Source organism: Salvelinus alpinus, chromosome 26 (assembly GCF_045679555.1).
Source record: "Salvelinus alpinus chromosome 26, SLU_Salpinus.1, whole genome shotgun sequence".
In the NCBI taxonomy this organism is placed as follows: Eukaryota; Metazoa; Chordata; class Actinopteri; order Salmoniformes; family Salmonidae; genus Salvelinus; species Salvelinus alpinus.
In genome coordinates, this window is record NC_092111.1 from 15,228,081 (window position 1) to 15,251,185 (window position 23,105).

At 45.9% G+C, this 23,105-nt stretch overlaps 1 protein-coding gene across 1 annotated transcript in view; it reads right to left on the reverse strand.

Annotated features, from left to right (window-relative positions):
* Positions 1–5,078: 5,078 nt before the first annotated feature.
* The window catches only part of LOC139554318 (mucin-5AC-like), a gene marked incomplete at its 5' end in the record, with an annotated part of 21,555 nt that continues 3,528 nt past the window's right edge, over positions 5,079–23,105 (reverse strand). The window contains 5 exons of the mRNA XM_071367075.1: positions 5,079–5,169; positions 5,656–5,717; positions 14,340–14,398; positions 18,119–18,313; positions 21,969–22,120. Coding sequence (XP_071223176.1) covers positions 5,079–5,169; positions 5,656–5,717; positions 14,340–14,398; positions 18,119–18,313; positions 21,969–22,120 — 559 coding nt within the window. The remainder of the gene's footprint in view (positions 5,170–5,655; positions 5,718–14,339; positions 14,399–18,118; positions 18,314–21,968; positions 22,121–23,105) is intronic.

Below are 23,105 nucleotides of genomic sequence, written 5' to 3' on the forward strand. Positions count from 1 at the left end.
GTGGTAAGAACAGCAAGGGAAAAAACAAACCTCAAAAGACTAATCCAAAAATACACAAGAACAAAACCAGAGAACCTCTGGAAAATCCAACAAGAGAAAATATATGTTCACAACAAGGCTTGGGCTGGGGCTGGGTGCTAACATACAAACACTGAGCAAAGAACTGAGGAACACACAGGGTTTAAATACTAACAAGGGAACGACACACAGGTGCAAACAATAATAGAGCAAGGAAAAAACAAAAGGTACAAAAAAGGTGCAATAGGGACATCTAGTGACCAAAACCTGAACAGTCCTGGCCAAAACCTGACAATTCCCTCACCTTTCAAGTCGCTCCAGGTGGCCACGGTCTTCTCCAAGCTGGATCTACAAAACGCCTACCACCTGGTGCAGATACGAGAGGGGGACGAGTGGAAGGCCCTCTTCAACACGGCCAGCAGCCACTACGAATATCTGGTCATGCCCTTTGGACTCACCAACGTCCCTGCCGTGTTCCAGGCTTTGGTGAACGATGTTCTCTGCGACATGCTGAACCGCTCCGCTTCGTTTTCGTCTAGATTGATGACATCCTCGTCTTCTCCTGTCCCCCCAGGAACACGTGTTCCATGTCCGACAGGTTATCCAGCGCCTTACATTTACATTACATTTAAGTCATTTAGCAGACGCTCTTATCCAGAGCGACTTACAAATTGGTGCATTCACCTTATGATATCCAGTGGAACAACCACTTTACAATAGTGCATCTAACTCTTTTAAGGGGGGGGGGGGGTTAGAAGGATTACTTTATCCTATCCTAGGTATTCCTTAAAGAGGTGGGGTTTCAGGTGTCTCCGGAAGGTGGTGATTGACTCCGCTGACCTGGCGTCGTGAGGGAGTTTGTTCCACCATTGGGGTGCCAGAGCAGCGAACAGTTTTGACTGGGCTGAGCGGGAACTGTACTTCCTCAGAGGTAGGGAGGCGAGCAGGCCAGAGGTGGATGAACGCAGTGCCCTTGTTTGGGTGTAGGGCCTGATCAGAGCCTGAAGGTACGGGGGTGCCGTTCCCCTCACAGCTCCGTAGGCAAGCACCATGGTCTTGTAGCGGATGCGAGCTTCAACTGGAAGCCAGTGGAGAGAGCGGAGGAGCGGGGTGACGTGAGAGAACTTGGGAAAGTTGAACACCAGACGGGCTGCGGCGTTCTGGATGAGTTGTAGGGGTTTAATGGCACAGGCAGGGAGCCCAGCCAACAGCGAGTTGCAGTAATCCAGACGGGAGATGACAAGTGCCTGGATTAGGACCTGCGCCGCTTCCTGCGTGAGGCAGGGTCGTACTCTGCGAATGTTGTAGAGCATGAACCTACAGGAACGGGTCACCGCCTTGATGTTAGTTGAGAACGACAGGGTGTTGTCCAGGATCACGCCAAGGTTCTTAGCACTCTGGGAGGAGGACACAATGGAGTTGTCAACCGTGATGGCGAGATCATGGCTTCTGGAGAACCAGTTGTTTGTCAAGGCGGAAAAGTGAGTTCCATTGCTGGGCTACATCATCTCTGCTGGGAGTGTCCAGTTGGACCCCGAGAAGTTGAGAGCAGTGGTGGATTGGCCTACATCCAGAGTACAGCTGCAACGCTTCCTGGGGTCCGGCAACATTTATTGATGCTTTCTCCGGGGTTACAGCACCCTGACCTCCCCCATATCTTCCCTCACTTCTACCAAGGTTCCATTCACGTGGTCCACGGCCGCTGACCGGGTGTTCCGGAACCTTAAACACTGCTTCACCACGGCTCTGATCCTGGTTCATCCGGACCCTTCCTGTCAGTTCGTGGTGGAGGCCGATGCTTCGGATGTCGGAGTGGGGGTGGTTCTGTCCCAACGTTCTGCCCAGGACCTTAAGCTGCATCCCTGCGCCACCTTCTCCCACCGCCTCAACGGCACAGAGAGGAATTATGATGTGGGGAATCGGGAGCTTCTTGCGGTGAAGATGGCGCTGGAGGAATGGAGACACTGGCTTGAGGGGGCAGAACAGCCGTTCATTGTGTGGACCTACCACAAAAACCTGGAGTATCTCGGCACCTCCAAGTGCCTCAACTCCAGGCAAGCAAGATGGGCCCTGCTGTTTAACCATTTTAACTTTTCCCTGCTACCGGCCAGGGTCCAAGAACGTCAAACCGGATGGTCTGTCTCGCCGCTATAACCCCACGACTACCACCCCGGAGCCTGAGACCATCCTTCCCACCTCGTGTCTGGCGACAGCAATCAGCTGGGGTATAGGGAAACGGGTCCGGGAGGTACCGCGGTCCCAGCCGAACCCTGGGGGGGCCCAGATAACCGAATGTTCGTGCCTGACGCTCTCCGCTCCGTGGTCCTATAGTTGGCCCATTCCTCCAGGCTAGCCTTTCACCCGGGCTCTCGTTGGACCCTGGCCTTTGTGCGACAACGCTTCTGGTGGCCTACCATGGTTCTGGATTTTGCTGCGTTTGTCGCTGCTTGCGCCCAGAACAAGACTCCCTAGCAAGCTCCGGCTGGTCTTCTCCAACCATTGCCTGTCCCTCACCGTCCCATGTCCCATATATCCCTATATTTCATCACAAGTCTTACCCCGTCTGAGGGCAACACTGTCATCCTGACTGTGGTCGACCGGTTTTCCAAAGCTGCCCACTTCATTCGTCTCCCCAAACCCCCATCGGCCAAGGAGACGGCCTAGTTTATGGTGCAGCACGTCTTCCGGATCCAAGGACTCCCGGTGGACATGGTCTTCGACCGGGGTCCGCAGTTCTCGTCCCGGTTCTGGAAGGCGTTCTGCACGCTCATTGGGTCGTGGGACAGTCTGTCCTCCGGATTCCACCCCCAGTCCAACGGCCAGTCGAAGCTAGCCAACCAGGACTTGGAGACAACCCTTCGCTGCCTCCGCCAACCCTACCACCTGGAGTCAGCAACTAGTATGGGTCGAGTACGCTCGCAACGGGTCTCTCGCCCTTCGAGTGTGCCTTGGGATACCAGCCTCCACTCTTCCCCGAGCAAGAGGAGGTCAGCAATCCCTCTGCCCAAATGTTAATTCGCCGCTGTCGCCATACCTGGAAGTGAGCCCGGACCGCTCTGTTGAAGACCACTTCCAGTTATAGGAGAATTGTCACCGGACCCCTGCTCCACGCTATCGGCTCAGGCAGAGGGTAAGGCTCTCCGCCCGGGACCTGCCTCTCTGGGTGGAGTCCTGTAAACTTTCCCCCCGGTGCAACGGCCTGTTTCCCATCTCTAGAGTTATTAGCACCACTGCTGTTCATCTTTTGTTACCACGTACCCTCCGTATTCACCCCACTTTCCATGTATCTAGGATTAAGCCTGTGTCTCACAGCCCTTTGCCTTCTGTTTCCAGGCCCTCCTCCCCGTGTCATTGATGGTCATCCGGCATACACAGTGAGACACCTTGAGTGTTCGACCACGGGGCAGGGGTTTCCAGTACCTGGTGGACTGGGAGGGTTATGGCCCGGATGAGAGGTGCTGGGTCCCCGCTAGAGACGTCCTGGACCCAGCCCTCATCGCCGATCAACCGGGTATGCGCCCAGGTAGGATGCCAGGTGACGCCCCTGGGGGGGGGGGGGGGGGGGGTTACTGTCACACCCTGATCTGTTTCACCTGTCTTTGATTGTTCCATCCCCCCTCCAGGTGTCGCCCATTATCCCCTGTGTATTTATACCTGTGTTTTCTGTCTGTGCCAGTTCATGTGTTCAAGCCTACCAGCGCTTTGTCTCAGCTCCTGCTTTTCCCCAGTATCTTTTTCTCGCCCTCTTGGTTTTTACCCTTGCCTGTCCTGTCTCTGAGCCCGCCTGCCTGACCACTCTGCCTTAGCCTGCCTGCCGTCCTGTACTTTTGCCCAACCTCTGGATTACCGGCTTCTGCCTGACCTGAGCCTGCCTGCTGTCCTGTAACTTTCCCCCTCTTCTCTGGACTATTTACCCCTGCCTTGACCTGTCTATTTGCCTGCCCATTTTTGATAACCTGAACTCTGCTTTCACTTGTGTAGCTTCTACCTTATATGTTTGTATTTCTATGGTGTAATTCTTCAAAAACCCTGAAGATATCTAAATTGCCGCTAAATTGTTGGTCAACAATTTACTATAGGAGGGTATACAGATAAGGCATTCATAACACCTTTATGAAGCCAATCATGAGGCCTTTGTGAATTTTGAAGGATTATTCATAACAACCTTAATACATTTATTCAACATCATTCATGAGGCGATTTCAAATTAAAACTCTTAAAGGTTTACCCTGTAAAGCAAAGTGTTACCAATTGTTGCGTATAGCATGTTTAAATAATTCTAAGAGGATTTCTGCAGACATATTATTTCTCCAGTTAATATTGATTTGAAAGGCTTTTATTACATGTGTTAAATTGTATGATAAAGAAACAAGTGCTGTATTGCAGACTTTCAAATATAGTGAGTTAATAGCTTAAATCAGCAGGGGAAATGACAAAAATCAAAAATAATATTTCTGTGTATATAAATGATTAAATTACATAAATGCATAATATACCAGCTCAGCTGTAGCTTTGACTAAAATGAGAAATACTGTATAATATTAAAAAGTAGTACATTGGGGAAACATGTGACCTATTAACCCTATCAAGAACAATGCAATGTTGTTATAAAAATATAAGCAAGTCCGTGTTTGATCTTCTCAAAAGTAATGGTGTATGAATTACATGAAAAGTATATTATTTGTTGTGATGATGAGCAGATATAGATGGATTGGCTGTTATTTTCATAGTCTTGTCACCTCAGAAGAGGCCGTTTCTTGTGGTGTACTGTGCGTTGTAAGATCTGCGTCTGTGCCAGCGTCTCCTTAAACCTGCACAGCCGCCACATAGCATGCACTGCAAAACAAGATGGAGAAGTATGATTCACATGTAAAATCAAATCATTGCAGAGATTTAGCATATTTTTTTATTAAATACTCTGTAAAATATGTAAACAGTATACACAGTACATAAGTGAACACAAGCCTATACGTACACATAGCAGGATCCACAGGGGTACCAAAATGATAGCCATGCCACAGGGGATGATAATGGCCAGAGCCCAGCCAGGAAAACCTCTGTCACTTGTACTGAAATGAGTGGTCAGCAAAATGGTAGTAGGTGGTGCGGTGCTGGTAGTTGTTGTTGGGGCAACAGTGGTTGTCAGGGGACCTAGAATACAAAGTGAACAATATTTAGGGGGTATTATAAACTTGTGATATATGAAATTGTTTTCACATTTGAGTGTTATACACAAGTTGTTACATGCAGTTTGATGACCAATGACAACAAAATCAGCGTACCTGAGACTTTTAAAACATCCCCTAGAAAGGCACTAGGGAGGTTGACGTCTTTCTCTTTGTATACATACGTCACGTTTGCCCTGATTTGATTGCCAACAACACTGTAAAGATAAAAATGAGTTCCTGTGAGAGTTGAACTGTGGAATGTGTGAACAAGACCTGTTCATGGAAATAATCCTTATATCAGATCATATAAATCATATGTAGTACTGATCCACAACTGGAACATATACAACACATGCTCCCTCCATCCTGTTTAGCTGTACAAACAGCAGCTGTATGAAATCAGCAGACATTCTAAAGAGTGCAGTTAAGAAAACTGGGTTGTTTGGGGAGGGCTTGAAGTTGTACTCACCTAAATTTGGCTTTGGGAAAGTCAAATTGTTTGCCGTTTGGTTCACTGAGAATATCATGCAGCTAAAAGGAGACATAAAATCAAGTTCTCAATTATTAAGATGATCTGACAGGATCATGGATGGTTATGGATTTCATGTCCAAGTTTTTAGATGTATTATGGTCAAATGATATGGCCAATATGGCCCTTAAACATTCCTGTTGAATTCTGTTGATTAACTTTACAGTACAATATCCTAGATTGAGTAATCTAGTACGAAAAAGTATCTTACTAGGCTGTTAATTGAATCCTGTATCTGGCTGTAGGTATCATTGGTGAAAGTGAGTCTAGCACTTTTAAGCAGTCTCTCCTCCATGGATACATTGGTTATTTTGAAACCAAGATCAACAGCAAATGAAGTATCTGCAAGTTCTGTGAGCACAAAAAAAACATCACTATATTTATTTTATTTAACTTTTAGTTAACTAGGCAAATCAATTAAAGAACAAATTCTTATTTACAATTTACTATAGCAGCAGACAAAATGACCTGTTAGAATTTATGAGTTTCAACAAAGCTGATTCTGTGTGTGGAAAAGCCACATTTAAGAAGTATTTAGAAAGTGGGAGCAGTTAATTGTTTACTTATTAATTAACATAATTATTCTAAGCAGACGTAATTGTCTTGAATTTTAGGAGGAAATATGTTTTTAAAAGTTTTTAAAAGCATACTTCATGATATAAGCCAAATTTGTTCAACTCACTGATATAAGTTGCATTCTGGAGGGTGGCTTGAGTGTTTCTTTGAATTTTGAAGGTCCTGAATTGAGGAGACAGTTTCTTGTTGACGGCACCAAGGACATCATCCTTAGTGGGGACTGCTGTGTTGAGCTGGAACTCTAGTCTTATAAAAACCACCACTGTGCCAAATCTGAGAGAAAATGATAATACATTTGGACATTTTGTATGGTTTTATGAAAGCATTAGTGGTTAATGGCGGAGATACATTGTTCTTTGTTGCAAGGCTTCCTTGATTGAAAATAAAATGTTAATTAGACTGTATGAAACAATTATATTTAATTATTTTGCTTACCTAGTTGATGCCACTGAAGCCGTAGAAGTTGAGGTAAAAGTTGCCGTTGTGGTTGTACTTGTAGGAGCTGCTGTTCTAGTTGTAGTAGTAGGAGCCATAGTTGTAGTGGTCATTGCAGTAGGAGCTGCGATGGTTGCCATAGAAGCTGGAGTTGTGGTTGTCATCGTTGGAATAATAGGAGCTACATTTGTGTTTGTTTTAGTAGGTCCTGTGGTGGTTCTCGTAGAAGCTGTAGTTGTGGTTGCTGATGGAGCCACAGTTATTGTAGTAAATGCAGCTATGGCAGGAGGAGCTGCAGTTATGGTGGTAGGAGCTGCTGTTATGGTTGTCGTAGCAGGAACTGCAGTTGTCTTTGTCGAAAACGAGGCAGTTGTTCCAGTTGGAGCTGCAGTTGTGGTTGCCATTAGAGTTACAGGTGTTGTTGTAAAATGAGCTAGAGTTATCATAGGAGCTGCAGTTGATGTTGTCATAGTATGAGTGGCAGCTGTGGTTGCCTTAGTAGAAGCTGCAGCTGTGGTTGTCATAGAAACTACAGTTGTTGTACTAGCTGCTGTTGTGGTTGCTGTAGGAGCTACAGTTGTCACTGCCGTAGGAATTAAAATGGTATTAGGAACTGCAGTTGTGATTTGCGTTGTAGGAGCTACAGTTGTTGTAGTATTAGCTGCAGTTGTTGTTGTAGGAGCTGCTGCAGTTGTAGTGGTCGTGGGAGCTACAGTTGTTGAAGTGGAAGCTGCAATTGTGGGGGTCAAAGGAGCGACAGTTGTGACTTCTGAAGGAGCTTCAGTTGTGCTTGTCGTAGGAGTTAAAATGGTAGTAGGACCTGCAGTTGTGATTGACATAGTAGGTGCTGCTGTTTTGTTTGTGGAAGCAGCTACAGTTGTTGTTGTAGGAGCTGCTGCAGTTGTTGTGGTCGTAGGAGAAACAGTTGTTTTAGTTGAAGCTGCAATTGTGGGGGTCATAGGAGCTAGAGTTGTGATTTCTGTATTAGCTTCAGTTGTGGTTGTCGTAGGAGGTAAAATGGTAGTAGGACCTGCAGTTGTGATTGTCGTAGGTGATACAGTTGTGGTTGTCGAAGGAGGTAAATTGGTAGTAGAACCTGCAGTTGAGATTGACATTGTAGGAGCTGCAGGTGTGTTTGTGGAAACAGCTACAGTTGTTGTTATAGGAGCTGATTCAGTTGTTTTGGTCGTAGGAGCTACAGTTTTTGTAATTGAAGCTGCAATTGCGGTGGTCATAGGAACTACAGTTGTGATTTCTGTATTAGCTTCAGTTGTGGTTGTCGTAGGAGGTAAAATGGTAGTAGGACCTGCAGAATTGATTGGCGTTGTAGGTGCTGTTGTGGTTGCTGTAGGAGCTACACTTGTGGTTGTCGTAGGAGTTAATATGGTTGTAGGACCTGCAGTTGTGATTGGTGTTGATGGAACTACAGTTGTGATTTCTGTATTTGCTTCAGTTGTGGTTGTCCTAGGAGGTAAAATGGTAGTAGGACCTGCAGTTGAGATTGACATTGTAGGAGCTACAGTTGTTGTAGTGGATGTTGTTGTGGTTGTCGTAGGTGATAGAGGTGTGGTTGTCGAAGGAGGTAAAATGGTAGTAGGACCTGCAGTTGTGAATGACGTATTGGGTGCTGAAGTTGTAGAGGTTGTAGGTGCAAGAGTTGTTGCTGCAGTTGTGATTGGCATTGTAGGAGCTACAGTTGAAGTGTTAGCTGCAGTTGTCGTATGGACTGCTGTTGCTGATGTCGTTGGTGCTACAGTTGTTGTAGAAGGAGCTTCAGTTGTTGTTGCAGTAGGGGATGCAGTAGTAGTTGTGGAAGCATCTACAGTTGTTGTTGTAGGAGCTGCTGCAGTTGTAGTGGTTGTGGGAGCTACAGTTGTTGAAGTAGAATCTGCAATTGTGGGGGTCATAGAAGCTACTGTTGTGATTTCTGTAGGAGCTTCAGTTGTGGTTGTCGTAAGAGTTAAAATGGTAGTAGGACCTGCAGTTGTGATTGACATAGTAGGTGCTGCTGTTTTGTTTGTGGAAGCAGCTACAGTTGTTGTTGTAGGAGCTGCTGCAGTTGTCGTGGGAGCTACAGTTGTTGAAGTAGAAGCTGCATTTGTAGGGGTCAAAGGAGCTACAATTGTGACTTCTGAAGGAGCTTCAGTTGTGCTTGTCGTAGGAGTTAAAATGGTAGTAGGACCTGCAGTTGTGATTGACGTAGTAGGTGCTGCAGTTGTTGTAGTGGATGTTGTTGTGATTGTCGTAGGTGATACAGTTGTGGTTGTCGAATGAGGTAAATTGGTGGTAGGAGCTGCAGTTGTGGTTGTTGAAGCATCTGCAGTTGTTGTTGTAGGTGATGCTACAGTTGTAGTTGAAGTTGCAATTGTGGGGGGCATAAGAGCTACAGTTGTGATGTCTGTAGGAGCTTCAGTTGTGGTTGTCGTTGGAGTTAAAATGGTAGTAGGACCTGCAGTTGTGATTGACGTAGTAGGTGCTGCAGTTGTTGTAGTGGATGTTGTTGTGATTGTCGTAGGTGATACAGTTGTGGTTGTCGAATGAGGTAAATTGGTGGTAGGAGCTGCAGTTGTCATTGGCATTGTAGGAGCTACAGTTGAAATATTAGCGGCAGTTGTCGTTGGGACTGTTGTTGCTGATGTCGGTGGTGTAGAATGAGCTTCAGTTGTGGTTGCAGTAGGGGCTACAGTAATAGTTGTGGAAGCAGCTAAAGTTGTTGTTGTAGGAGCTGCTGCAGTTGTAGTGGTCGTGGGAGCTACAGTTGTTGAAGTAGAAGCTGCAATTGTGGGGGTCAAAGGAGCTACAGTTGTGACTTCTGAAGGAGCTTCAGTTGTGCTTGTCGTAGGAGTTAAAATGGTAGTAGGACCTGCAGTTGTGATTGACATAGTAGGTGCTGCTGTTTTGTTTGTGGAAGCAGCTACAGTTGTTGTTGTAGGAGCTGCTGCAGTTGTCGTGGGAGCTACAGTTGTTGAAGTAGAAGCTGCATTTGTAGGGGTCAAAGGAGCTACAATTGTGACTTCTGAAGGAGCTTCAGTTGTGCTTGTCGTAGGAGTTAAAATGGTAGTAGGACCTGCAGTTGTGATTGACGTAGTAGGTGCTGCAGTTGTTGTAGTGGATGTTGTTGTGATTGTCGTAGGTGATACAGTTGTGGTTGTCGAATGAGGTAAATTGGTGGTAGGAGCTGCAGTTGTGGTTGTTGAAGCATCTGCAGTTGTTGTTGTAGGTGATGCTACAGTTGTAGTTGAAGTTGCAATTGTGGGGGGCATAAGAGCTACAGTTGTGATGTCTGTAGGAGCTTCAGTTGTGGTTGTCGTTGGAGTTAAAATGGTAGTAGGACCTGCAGTTGTGATTGACGTAGTAGGTGCTGCAGTTGTTGTAGTGGATGTTGTTGTGATTGTCGTAGGTGATACAGTTGTGGTTGTCGAATGAGGTAAATTGGTGGTAGGAGCTGCAGTTGTCATTGGCATTGTAGGAGCTACAGTTGAAATATTAGCGGCAGTTGTCGTTGGGACTGTTGTTGCTGATGTCGGTGGTGTAGAATGAGCTTCAGTTGTGGTTGCAGTAGGGGCTACAGTAATAGTTGTGGAGGCAGCTACAGTTGTTGTTGTAGGAGCTGCTGCAGTTGTAGTGGTCGTGGGAGCTACAGTTGTTGAAGTAGAAGCTGCAATTGTGGGGGTCAAAGGAGCTACAGTTGTGACTTCTGAAGGAGCTTCAGTTGTGCTTGTCGTAGGAGTTAAAATGGTAGTAGGACCTGCAGTTGTGATTGACATAGTAGGTGCTGCTGTTTTGTTTGTGGAAGCAGCTACAGTTGTTGTTGTAGGAGCTGCTGCAGTTGTCGTGGGAGCTACAGTTGTTGAAGTAGAAGCTGCATTTGTAGGGGTCAAAGGAGCTACAATTGTGACTTCTGAAGGAGCTTCAGTTGTGCTTGTCGTAGGAGTTAAAATGGTAGTAGGACCTGCAGTTGTGATTGACGTAGTAGGTGCTGCTGTTTTGTTTGTAGAAGCAGCTACAGTTGTGGTCGTAGTAGCAGCAGTTGTTGTAGTTGAAGCTGCAATTGTGGGGGTCAAAGGAGCTACAGTTGTGACTTCTGAAGGAGCTTCAGTTGTGCTTGTCGTAGGAGTTAAAATGGTAGTAGGACCTGCAGTTGTGATTGACATAGTAGGTGCTGCTGTTTTGTTTGTGGAAGCAGCTACAGTTGTTGTTGTAGGAGCTGCTGCAGTTGTCGTGGGAGCTACAGTTGTTGTATTAGAAGCTGCAATTGTGGGGGTCAAAGGAGCTACAGTTGTGACTTCTGAAGGAGCTTCAGTTGTGCTTGTCGTAGGAGTTAAAATGGTAGTAGGACCTGCAGTTGTGATTGACGTTGTAGGTGCTGCTGTTTTGTATGTAGAAGCCGCTACAGTTGTGGTCGTAGGAGAAGCAGTTGTTGTAGTTGAAGCTGCAATTGTGGGGGTCAAAGGAGCTACAGTTGTGACTTCTGAAGGAGCTTCAGTTGTGCTTGTCGTAGGAGTTAAAATGGTAGTAGGACCTGCAGTTGTGATTGACATAGTAGGTGCTGCTGTTTTGTTTGTGGAAGCAGCTACAGTTGTTGTTTTAGGAGCTGCTGCAGTTGTCGTGGGAGCTACAGTTGTTGAAGTAGAAGCTGCAATTGTGGGGGTCAAAGGAGCTACAGTTGTGACTTCTGAAGGAACTTCAGTTGTGCTTGTCGTAGGAGTTAAAATGGTAGTAGGACCTGCAGTTGTGATTGACGTAGTAGGTGCTGCTGTTTTGTTTGTAGAAGCAGCTACAGTTGTGGTCGTAGGAGCAGCAGTTGTTGTAGTTGAAGCTGCAATTGTGGGGGGCATAAGAGCTACAGTTGTGATGTCTGTAGGAGCTTCAGTTGTGCTTGTCGTAGGAGTTAAAATGGTAGTAGGACCTGCAGTTGTGATTGACATTGTAGGAGCTGCAGTTGTGTTTGTGGAAACAGCTACAGTTGTTGTTATAGGAGCTGCTGCAGTTGTTGTGGTCGTAGGAACTACAGTTGTTGTATTTGAAGCTGCAATTGCAGGGGTCATAGGAGCTACAGTTGTGATTTCTGTATTAGCTTCAGTTGTGGTTGTCGTAGGAGGTAAAATGGTAGTAGGACCTGCAGAATTGATTGGCGTTGTAGGTGCTGTTGTGGTTGCTGTAGGAGTTACACTTGTGGTTGTCGTAGTAGTTAATACGGTTGTAGGACCTGCAGTTGTGATTGGTGTTGATGGAGCTACAGTTGTGATTTCTGTATTTGCTTCAGTTGTGGTTGTCGTAGGAGGTAAAATGGTAGTAGGACCTGCAGTTGAGATTGACATTGTAGGAGCTACAGTTGTTGTAGTGGATGTTGTTGTGGTTGTCGTAGGTGATAGAGGTGTGGTTGTCGAAGGAGGTAAAATGGTAGTAGGACCTGCAGTTGTGAATGACGTATTGGGTGCTGAAGTTGTAGAGGTTGTAGGTGCAAGAGTTGTTGCTGCAGTTGTGATTGGCATTGTAGGAGCTACAGTTGAAGTGTTAGCTGCAGTTGTCGTATGGACTGCTGTTGCTGATGTCGTTGGTGCTACAGTTGTTGTAGAAGGAGCTTCAGTTGTTGTTGCAGTAGGGGATGCAGTAGTAGTTGTGGAAGCATCTACAGTTGTTGTTGTAGGAGCTGCTGCAGTTGTAGTGGTTGTGGGAGCTACAGTTGTTGAAGTAGAATCTGCAATTGTGGGGGTGATAGAAGCTACTGTTGTGATTTCTGTAGGAGCTTCAGTTGTGGTTGTCGTAAGAGTTAAAATGGTAGTAGGACCTGCAGTTGTGATTGACATAGTAGGTGCTGCTGTTTTGTTTGTGGAAGCAGCTACAGTTGTTGTTGTAGGAGCTGCTGCAGTTGTCGTGGGAGCTACAGTTGTTGAAGTAGAAGCTGCATTTGTAGGGGTCAAAGGAGCTACAATTGTGACTTCTGAAGGAGCTTCAGTTGTGCTTGTCGTAGGAGTTAAAATGGTAGTAGGACCTGCAGTTGTGATTGACGTAGTAGGTGCTGCAGTTGTTGTAGTGGATGTTGTTGTGATTGTCGTAGGTGATACAGTTGTGGTTGTCGAATGAGGTAAATTGGTGGTAGGAGCTGCAGTTGTGGTTGTTGAAGCATCTGCAGTTGTTGTTGTAGGTGATGCTACAGTTGTAGTTGAAGTTGCAATTGTCGGGGGCATAAGAGCTACAGTTGTGATGTCTGTAGGAGCTTCAGTTGTGGTTGTCGTTGGAGTTAAAATGGTAGTAGGACCTGCAGTTGTGATTGACGTAGTAGGTGCTGCAGTTATAGTGGATGTTGTCGTGATTGTCGTAGGTGATACAGTTGTGGTTGTCGAATGAGGTAAATTGGTGGTAGGAGCTGCAGTTGTCATTGGCATTGTAGGAGCTACAGTTGAAATATTAGCGGCAGTTGTCGTTGGGACTGTTGTTGCTGATGTCGGTGGTGTAGAATGAGCTTCAGTTGTGGTTGCAGTAGGGGCTACAGTAATAGTTGTGGAAGCAGCTAAAGTTGTTGTTGTAGGAGCTGCTGCAGTTGTAGTGGTCGTGGGAGCTACAGTTGTTGAAGTAGAAGCTGCAATTGTGGGGGTCAAAGGAGCTACAGTTGTGACTTCTGAAGGAGCTTCAGTTGTGCTTGTCGTAGGAGTTAAAATGGTAGTAGGACCTGCAGTTGTGATTGACATAGTAGGTGCTGCTGTTTTGTTTGTGGAAGCAGCTACAGTTGTTGTTGTAGGAGCTGCTGCAGTTGTCGTGGGAGCTACAGTTGTTGAAGTAGAAGCTGCATTTGTAGGGGTCAAAGGAGCTACAATTGTGACTTCTGAAGGAGCTTCAGTTGTGCTTGTCGTAGGAGTTAAAATGGTAGTAGGACCTGCAGTTGTGATTGACGTAGTAGGTGCTGCAGTTGTTGTAGTGGATGTTGTTGTGATTGTCGTAGGTGATACAGTTGTGGTTGTCGAATGAGGTAAATTGGTGGTAGGAGCTGCAGTTGTGGTTGTTGAAGCATCTGCAGTTGTTGTTGTAGGTGATGCTACAGTTGTAGTTGAAGTTGCAATTGTGGGGGGCATAAGAGCTACAGTTGTGATGTCTGTAGGAGCTTCAGTTGTGGTTGTCGTTGGAGTTAAAATGGTAGTAGGACCTGCAGTTGTGATTGACGTAGTAGGTGCTGCAGTTGTTGTAGTGGATGTTGTTGTGATTGTCGTAGGTGATACAGTTGTGGTTGTCGAATGAGGTAAATTGGTGGTAGGAGCTGCAGTTGTCATTGGCATTGTAGGAGCTACAGTTGAAATATTAGCGGCAGTTGTCGTTGGGACTGTTGTTGCTGATGTCGGTGGTGTAGAATGAGCTTCAGTTGTGGTTGCAGTAGGGGCTACAGTAATAGTTGTGGAAGCAGCTACAGTTGTTGTTGTAGGAGCTGCTGCAGTTGTAGTGGTCGTGGGAGCTACAGTTGTTGAAGTAGAAGCTGCAATTGTGGGGGTCAAAGGAGCTACAGTTGTGACTTCTGAAGGAGCTTCAGTTGTGCTTGTCGTAGGAGTTAAAATGGTAGTAGGACCTGCAGTTGTGATTGACATAGTAGGTGCTGCTGTTTTGTTTGTGGAAGCAGCTACAGTTGTTGTTGTAGGAGCTGCTGCAGTTGTCGTGGGAGCTACAGTTGTTGAAGTAGAAGCTGCATTTGTAGGGGTCAAAGGAGCTACAATTGTGACTTCTGAAGGAGCTTCAGTTGTGCTTGTCGTAGGAGTTAAAATGGTAGTAGGACCTGCAGTTGTGATTGACGTAGTAGGTGCTGCTGTTTTGTTTGTAGAAGCAGCTACAGTTGTGGTCGTAGTAGCAGCAGTTGTTGTAGTTGAAGCTGCAATTGTGGGGGTCAAAGGAGCTACAGTTGTGACTTCTGAAGGAGCTTCAGTTGTGCTTGTCGTAGGAGTTAAAATGGTAGTAGGACCTGCAGTTGTGATTGACATAGTAGGTGCTGCTGTTTTGTTTGTGGAAGCAGCTACAGTTGTTGTTGTAGGAGCTGCTGCAGTTGTCGTGGGAGCTACAGTTGTTGTATTAGAAGCTGCAATTGTGGGGGTCAAAGGAGCTACAGTTGTGACTTCTGAAGGAGCTTCAGTTGTGCTTGTCGTAGGAGTTAAAATGGTAGTAGGACCTGCAGTTGTGATTGACGTTGTAGGTGCTGCTGTTTTGTATGTAGAAGCCGCTACAGTTGTGGTCGTAGGAGAAGCAGTTGTTGTAGTTGAAGCTGCAATTGTGGGGGTCAAAGGAGCTACAGTTGTGACTTCTGAAGGAGCTTCAGTTGTGCTTGTCGTAGGAGTTAAAATGGTAGTAGGACCTGCAGTTGTGATTGACATAGTAGGTGCTGCTGTTTTGTTTGTGGAAGCAGCTACAGTTGTTGTTTTAGGAGCTGCTGCAGTTGTCGTGGGAGCTACAGTTGTTGAAGTAGAAGCTGCAATTGTGGGGGTCAAAGGAGCTACAGTTGTGACTTCTGAAGGAACTTCAGTTGTGCTTGTCGTAGGAGTTAAAATGGTAGTAGGACCTGCAGTTGTGATTGACGTAGTAGGTGCTGCTGTTTTGTTTGTAGAAGCAGCTACAGTTGTGGTCGTAGGAGCAGCAGTTGTTGTAGTTGAAGCTGCAATTGTGGGGGGCATAAGAGCTACAGTTGTGATGTCTGTAGGACCTTCAGTTGTGCTTGTCGTAGGAGTTAAAATGGTAGTAGGACCTGCAGTTGTGATTGACATTGTAGGAGCTGCAGTTGTGTTTGTGGAAACAGCTACAGTTGTTGTTATAGGAGCTGCTGCAGTTGTTGTGGTCGTAGGAACTACAGTTGTTGTATTTGAAGCTGCAATTGCAGGGGTCATAGGAGCTACAGTTGTGATTTCTGTATTAGCTTCAGTTGTGGTTGTCGTAGGAGGTAAAATGGTAGTAGGACCTGCAGAATTGATTGGCGTTGTAGGTGCTGTTGTGGTTGCTGTAGGAGTTACACTTGTGGTTGTCGTAGTAGTTAATACGGTTGTAGGACCTGCAGTTGTGATTGGTGTTGATGGAGCTACAGTTGTGATTTCTGTATTTGCTTCAGTTGTGGTTGTCGTAGGAGGTAAAATGGTAGTAGGACCTGCAGTTGAGATTGACATTGTAGGAGCTACAGTTGTTGTAGTGGATGTTGTTGTGGTTGTCGTAGGTGATACAGTTGTGGTTGTCGAAGGAGGTAAAATGGTAGTAGGACCTGCAGTTGTGAATGACGTATTGGGTGCTGAAGTTGTAGAGGTTGTAGGAGCAAGAGTTGTTGCTGCAGTTGTGATTGGCATTGTAGGAGCTACAGTTGAAGTATTAGCTGCAGTTGTCGTAGGGACTGCTGTTGCTGATGTCGTTGGTGCTACAGTTGTTGTAGAAGGAGCTTCAGTTGTTGTTGCAGTAGGGGCTACAGTAATAGTTGTTGAAGCAGCTACAGTTGTTGTTGTAGGAGCTGCTGCAGTTGTAGTGGTTGTGGGAGCTACAGTTGTTGAAGTAGAATCTGCAATTGTGGGGGTCATAGAAGCTACTGTTGTGATTTCTGTAGGAGCTTCAGTTGTGGTTGTCATAAGAGGTAAAATTGTAGTAGGACCTGCAGTTGTGATTGATGTAGTAGGTGCTGCACTTGTGGTTGTGGAAGCATCTGCAGTTGTTGTTGTAGGTGATGCTACAGTTGTAGTTGAAGTTGCAATTGCAATTGTGGGGGGCATAAGAGCTACAGTTGTGATGTCTGTAGGAGCTTCAGTTGTGGTTGTCGTTGGAGTTAAAATGGTAGTAGGACCTGCAGTTGTGATTGACGTAGTAGGTGCTGCAGTTGTTGTAGTGGATGTTGTTGTGATTGTCGTAGGTGATACAGTTGTGGTTGTCGAATGAGGTAAATTGGTGGTAGGAGCTGCAGTTGTCATTGGCATTGTAGGAGCTACAGTTGAAATATTAGCTGCAGTTGTCGTAGGGACTGTTGTTGCTGATGTCGTTGGTGTAGAATGAGCTTCAGTTGTGGTTGCAGTAGGGGCTACAGTAGTAGTTGTGGAAGCAGCTACAGTTGTTGTTGTAGGAGCTGCTGCAGTTGTAGTGGTCGTGGGAGCTACAGTTGTTGAAGTAGAAGCTGCAATTGTGGGGGTCAAAGGAGCTACAGTTGTGACTTCTGAAGGAGCTTCAGTTGTGCTTGTCGTAGGAGTTAAACTGGTAGTAGGACCTGCAGTTGTGATTGACATAGTAGGTGCTGCTGTTTTGTTTGTGGAAGTAGCTACAGTTGTTGTTGTAGGAGCTGCTGCAGTTGTCGTGGGAGCTACAGTTGTTGAAGTAGAAGCTGCAATTGTGGGGGTCAAAGGAGCTACAGTTGTGACTTCTGAAGGAGCTTCAGTTGTGCTTGTCGTAGGAGTTAAAATGGTAGTAGGACCTGCAGTTGTGATTGACGTAGTAGGTGCTGCTGTTTTGTTTGTGGAAGCAACTACAGTTGTTGTTATAGGAGCTGCTGCAGTTGTTGTGGTCGTAGGAGCTAGAGTTGTTGTATTTGAAGCTGCAATTGCAGGGGTCACAGAAGCTACAGTTGTGATTTCAGTATTAGCCTCAGTTGTGGTTGTCGTAGGAGGTAAAATGGTAGTAGGACCTGCAGAATTGATTGGTGTTGTAGGTGCTGTTGTGGTTGCTGTAGGAGCTACACTTGTGGTTGTCGTAGGAGTTAATATGGTTGTAGGACCTGCAGTTGTGATTGGTGTTGATGGAGCTACAGTTGTGATGTCTGTATTTGCTTCAGTTGTAGTTGACCTAGGAGGTAAAATGGTAGTAGGACCTGCAGTTGAGATTGACATTGTAGGAGCTGCAGTTGTTGTAGTGGATGTTGTTGTGATTGTCGTAGGTGATACAGTTGTGGTTGTCGAATGAGGTAAATTGATGGTAGGAGCTGCAGTTGTCATTGGCATTGTAGGAGCTACAGTTGAAGTATTAGCTGCAGTTGTCGTAAGGACTGTTGTTGCTGATGTCGTTGGTGTCGAAGGAGCTTCAGTTGTGGTTGCAGTAGGGGCTGCAGTAGTAGTTGTGGAAGCATCTGCAGTTGTTGTTGTAGGTGATGCTACAGTTGTAGTTGAAGTTGCAATTGTGGGGGGCATAAGAGCTACAGTTGTGATGTCTGTAGGAGCTTCAGTTGTGGTTGTCGTAGGAGTTAATATGGTTGTAGGACCTGCAGTTGTGATTGGTGTTGATGGAGCTACAGTTGTGATTTCTGTATTTGCTTCAGTTGTGGTTGTCGTAGGAGGTAAAATGGTAGTAGGACCTGCAGTTGAGATTGACATTGTAGGAGCTACAGTTGTTGTAGTGGATGTTGTTGTGGTTGTCGTAGGTGATACAGTTGTGGTTGTCGAAGTAGGTAAAATGGTAGTAGGACCTGCAGTTGTGAATGACGTATTGGGTGCTGAAGTTGTAGAGGTTGTAGGAGCAAGAGTTGTTGCTGCAGTTGTGATTGGCATTGTAGGAGCTACAGTTGAAGTATTAGCTGCAGTTGTCGTAGGGACTGCTGTTGCTGATGTCGTTGGTGCTACAGTTGTTGTAGAAGGAGCTTCAGTTGTTGTTGCAGTAGGGGCTACAGTAATAGTTGTTGAAGCAGCTACAGTTGTTGTTGTAGGAGCTGCTGCAGTTGTAGTGGTTGTGGGAGCTACAGTTGTTGAAGTAGAATTTGCAATTGTGGGGGTCTTAGAAGCTACTGTTGTGATTTCTGTAGGAGCTTCAGTTGTGGTTGTCGTAAGAGGTAAAATTGTAGTAGGACCTGCAGTTGTGATTGATGTAGTAGGTGCTGCACTTGTGGTTGTGGAAGCATCTGCAGTTGTTGTTGTAGGTGATGCTACAGTTGTAGTTGAAGTTGCAATTGTGGGGGGCATAAGAGCTACAGTTGTGATGTCTGTAGGAGCTTCAGTTGTGGTTGTCGTTGGAGGTAAATTGGTGGTAGGAGCTGCAGTTGTCATTGGCATTGTAGGAGCTACAGTTGAAGTATTAGCTGCAGTTGTCGTAGGGACTGTTGTTGCTGATGTCGTTGGTGTAGAATGAGCTTCAGTTGTGGTTGCAGTAGGGGCTACAGTAGTAGTTGTGGAAGCAGCTACAGTTGTTGTTGTAGGAGCTGCTGCAGTTGTAGTGGTCGTGGGAGCTACAGTTGTTGAAGTAGAAGCTGCAATTGTGGGGGTCAAAGGAGCTACAGTTGTGACTTCTGAAGGAGCTTCAGTTGTGCTTGTCGTAGGAGTTAAAATGGGAGTAGGACCTGCAGTTGTGATTGACGTAGTAGGTGCTGCTGTTTTGTTTGTAGAAGCAGCTACAGTTGTGGTCGTAGGAGCAGCAGTTGTTGTAGTTGAAGCTGCAATTGTGGGGGTCAAAGGAGCTACAGTTGTGACTTCTGAAGGAGCTTCAGTTGTGCTTGTCGTAGGAGTTAAAATGGTAGTAGGACCTGCAGTTGTGATTGACATAGTAGGTGCTGCTGTTTTGTTTGTGGAAGCAGCTACAGTTGTTGATGTAGGAGCTGCTGCAGTTGTCATGGGAGCTACAGTTGTTGAAGTAGAAGCTGCAATTGTGGGGGTCAAAGGAGCTACAGTTGTGACTTCTGAAGGAACTTCAGTTGTGCTTGTCGTAGGAGTTAAACTGGTAGTAGGACCTGCAGTTGTGATTGACATAGTAGGTGCTGCTGTTTTGTTTGTGGAAGTAGCTACAGTTGTTGTTGTAGGAGCTGCTGCAGTTGTCGTGGGAGGTACAGTTGTTGAAGTAGAAGCTGCAATTGTGGGGGTCAAAGGAGCTACAGTTGTGACTTCTGAAGGAGCTTCAGTTGTGCTTGTCGTAGGAGTTAAACTGGTAGTAGGACCTGCAGTTGTGATTGACATAGTAGGTGCTGCTGTTTTGTTTGTGGAAGTAGCTACAGTTGTTGTTGTAGGAGCTGCTGCAGTTGTCGTGGGAGCTACAGTTGTTGAAGTAGAAGCTGCAATTGTGGGGGTCAAAGGAGCTACAGTTGTGACTTCTGAAGGAGCTTCAGTTGTGCTTGTCGTAGGAGTTAAAATGGTAGTAGGACCTGCAGTTGTGATTGACGTAGTAGGTGCTGCTGTTTTGTTTGTGGAAGCAGCTACAGTTGTTGTTATAGGAGCTGCTGCAGTTGTTGTGGTCGTAGGAGCTACAGTTGTTGTATTTGAAGCTGCAATTGCAGGGGTCATAGGAGCTACAGTTGTGATTTCTGTATTAGCCTCAGTTGTGGTTGTCGTAGGAGGTAAAATGGTAGTAGGACCTGCAGAATTGATTGGTGTTGTAGGTGCTGTTGTGGTTGCTGTAGGAGCTACACTTGTGGTTGTCGTAGGAGTTAATATGGTTGTAGGACCTGCAGTTGTGATTGGTGTTGATGGAGCTACAGTTGTGATGTCTGTATTTGCTTCAGTTGTAGTTGACCTAGGAGGTAAAATGGTAGTAGGACCTGCAGTTGAGATTGACATTGTAGGAGCTGCAGTTGTTGTAGTGGATGTTGTTGTGATTGTCGTAGGTGATACAGTTGTGGTTGTCGAATGAGGTAAATTGATGGTAGGAGCTGCAGTTGTCATTGGCATTGTAGGAGCTACAGTTGAAGTATTAGCTGCAGTTGTCGTAAGGACTGTTGTTGCTGATGTCGTTGGTGTAGAAGGAGCTTCAGTTGTGGTTGCAGTAGGGGCTGCAGTAGTAGTTGTGGAAGCATCTGCAGTTGTTGTTGTAGGTGATGCTACAGTTGTAGTTGAAGTTGCAATTGTGGGGGGCATAAGAGCTACAGTTGTGATGTCTGTAGGAGCTTCAGTTGTGGTTGTCGTAGGAGTTAATATGGTTGTAGGACCTGCAGTTGTGATTGGTGTTGATGGAGCTACAGTTGTGATTTCTGTATTTGCTTCAGTTGTGGTTGTCGTAGGAGGTAAAATGGTAGTAGGACCTGCAGTTGAGATTGACATTGTAGGAGCTACAGTTGTTGTAGTGGATGTTGTTGTGGTTGTCGTAGGTGATACAGTTGTGGTTGTCGAAGTAGGTAAAATGGTAGTAGGACCTGCAGTTGTGAATGACGTATTGGGTGCTGACGTTGTAGAGGTTGTAGGAGCAAGAGTTGTTGCTGCAGTTGTGATTGGCATTGTAGGAGCTACAGTTGAAGTATTAGCTGCAGTTGTCGTAGGGACTGCTGTTGCTGATGTCGTTGGTGCTACAGTTGTTGTAGAAGGAGCTTCAGTTGTGCTTGTCGTAAGAGGTAAAATTGTAGTAGGACCTGCAGTTGTGATTGATGTAGTAGGTGCTGCACTTGTGGTTGTGGAAGCATCTGCAGTTGTTGTTGTAGGTGATGCTACAGTTGTAGTTGAAGTTGCAATTGTGGGGGGCATAAGAGCTACAGTTGTGATGTCTGTAGGAGCTTCAGTTGTGGTTGTCGTTGGAGGTAAATTGGTGGTAGGAGCTGCAGTTGTCATTGGCATTGTAGGAGCTACAGTTGAAGTATTAGCTGCAGTTGTCGTAGGGACTGTTGTTGCTGATGTCGTTGGTGTAGAATGAGCTTCAGTTGTGGTTGCAGTAGGGGCTACAGTAGTAGTTGTGGAAGCAGCTACAGTTGTTGTTGTAGGAGCTGCTGCAGTTGTAGTGGTCGTGGGAGCTACAGTTGTTGAAGTAGAAGCTGCAATTGTGGGGGTCAAAGGAGCTACAGTTGTGACTTCTGAAGGAGCTTCAGTTGTGCTTGTCGTAGGAGTTAAAATGGGAGTAGGACCTGCAGTTGTGATTGACGTAGTAGGTGCTGCTGTTTTGTTTGTAGAAGCAGCTACAGTTGTGGTCGTAGGAGCAGCAGTTGTTGTAGTTGAAGCTGCAATTGTGGGGGTCAAAGGAGCTACAGTTGTGACTTCTGAAGGAGCTTCAGTTGTGCTTGTCGTAGGAGTTAAAATGGTAGTAGGACCTGCAGTTGTGATTGACATAGTAGGTGCTGCTGTTTTGTTTGTGGAAGCAGCTACAGTTGTTGATGTAGGAGCTGCTGCAGTTGTCATGGGAGCTACAGTTGTTGAAGTAGAAGCTGCAATTGTGGGGGTCAAAGGAGCTACAGTTGTGACTTCTGAAGGAACTTCAGTTGTGCTTGTCGTAGGAGTTAAAATGGTAGGAGGACCTGCAGTTGTGATTGACGTAGTAGGTGCTGCTGTTTTGTTTGTAGAAGTAGCTACAGTTGTGGTCGTAGGAGCAGCAGTTGTTGTAGTTGAAGCTGCAATTGTGGGGGTCAAAGGAGCTACAGTTGTTGTAGTGGATGTTGTTGTGGTTGTCGTAGGTGATACAGTTGTGGTTGTCGAAGGAGGTAGAATGGTAGTAGGACCTGCAGTTGTGAATGACGTATTGGGTGCTGCAGTTGTAGTGGTCGTGGGAGCTACAGTTGTTGAAGTAGAAGCTGCAATTGTGGGGGTCAAAGGAGCTACAGTTGTGACTTCTGAAGGAGCTTCAGTTGTGCTTGTCGTAGGAGTTAAACTGGTAGTAGGACCTGCAGTTGTGATTGACATAGTAGGTGCTGCTGTTTTGTTTGTGGAAGTAGCTACAGTTGTTGTTGTAGGAGCTGCTGCAGTTGTCGTGGGAGCTACAGTTGTTGAAGTAGAAGCTGCAATTGTGGGGGTCAAAGGAGCTACAGTTGTGACTTCTGAAGGAGCTTCAGTTGTGCTTGTCGTAGGAGTTAAAATGGTAGTAGGACCTGCAGTTGTGATTGACGTAGTAGGTGCTGCTGTTTTGTTTGTGGAAGCAGCTACAGTTGTTGTTGTAGGAGCTGCTGCAGTTGTTGTGGTCGTAGGAGCTACAGTTGTTGTATTTGAAGCTGCAATTGCAGGGGTCATAGGAGCTACAGTTGTGATTTCTGTATTAGCCTCAGTTGTGGTTGTCGTATGAGGTAAAATGGTAGTAGGACCTGCCGAATTGATTGGTGTTGTAGGTGCTGTTGTGGTTGCTGTAGGAGTTACACTTGTGGTTGTCGTAGGAGTTAATATGGTTGTAGGACCTGCAGTTGTGATTGGTGTTGATGGAGCTACAGTTGTGATGTCTGTATTTACTTCAGTTGTAGTTGTCCTAGGAGGTAAAATGGTAGTAGGACCTGCAGTTGAGATTGACATTGTAGGAGCTGCAGTTGTTGTAGTGGATGTTGTTGTGATTGTCGTAGGTGATACAGTTGTGGTTGTCGAATGAGGTAAATTGATGGTAGGAGCTCCTGTTGTCATTGGCATTGTAGGAGCTACAGTTGAAGTATTAGCTGCAGTTGTCGTAGGGACTGTTGTTGCTGATGTCGTTGGTGTCGAAGGAGCTTCAGTTGTGGTTGCAGTAGGGGCTGCAGTAGTAGTTGTGGAAGCATCTGCAGTTGTTGTTGTAGGTGATGCTACAGTTGTAGTTGAAGT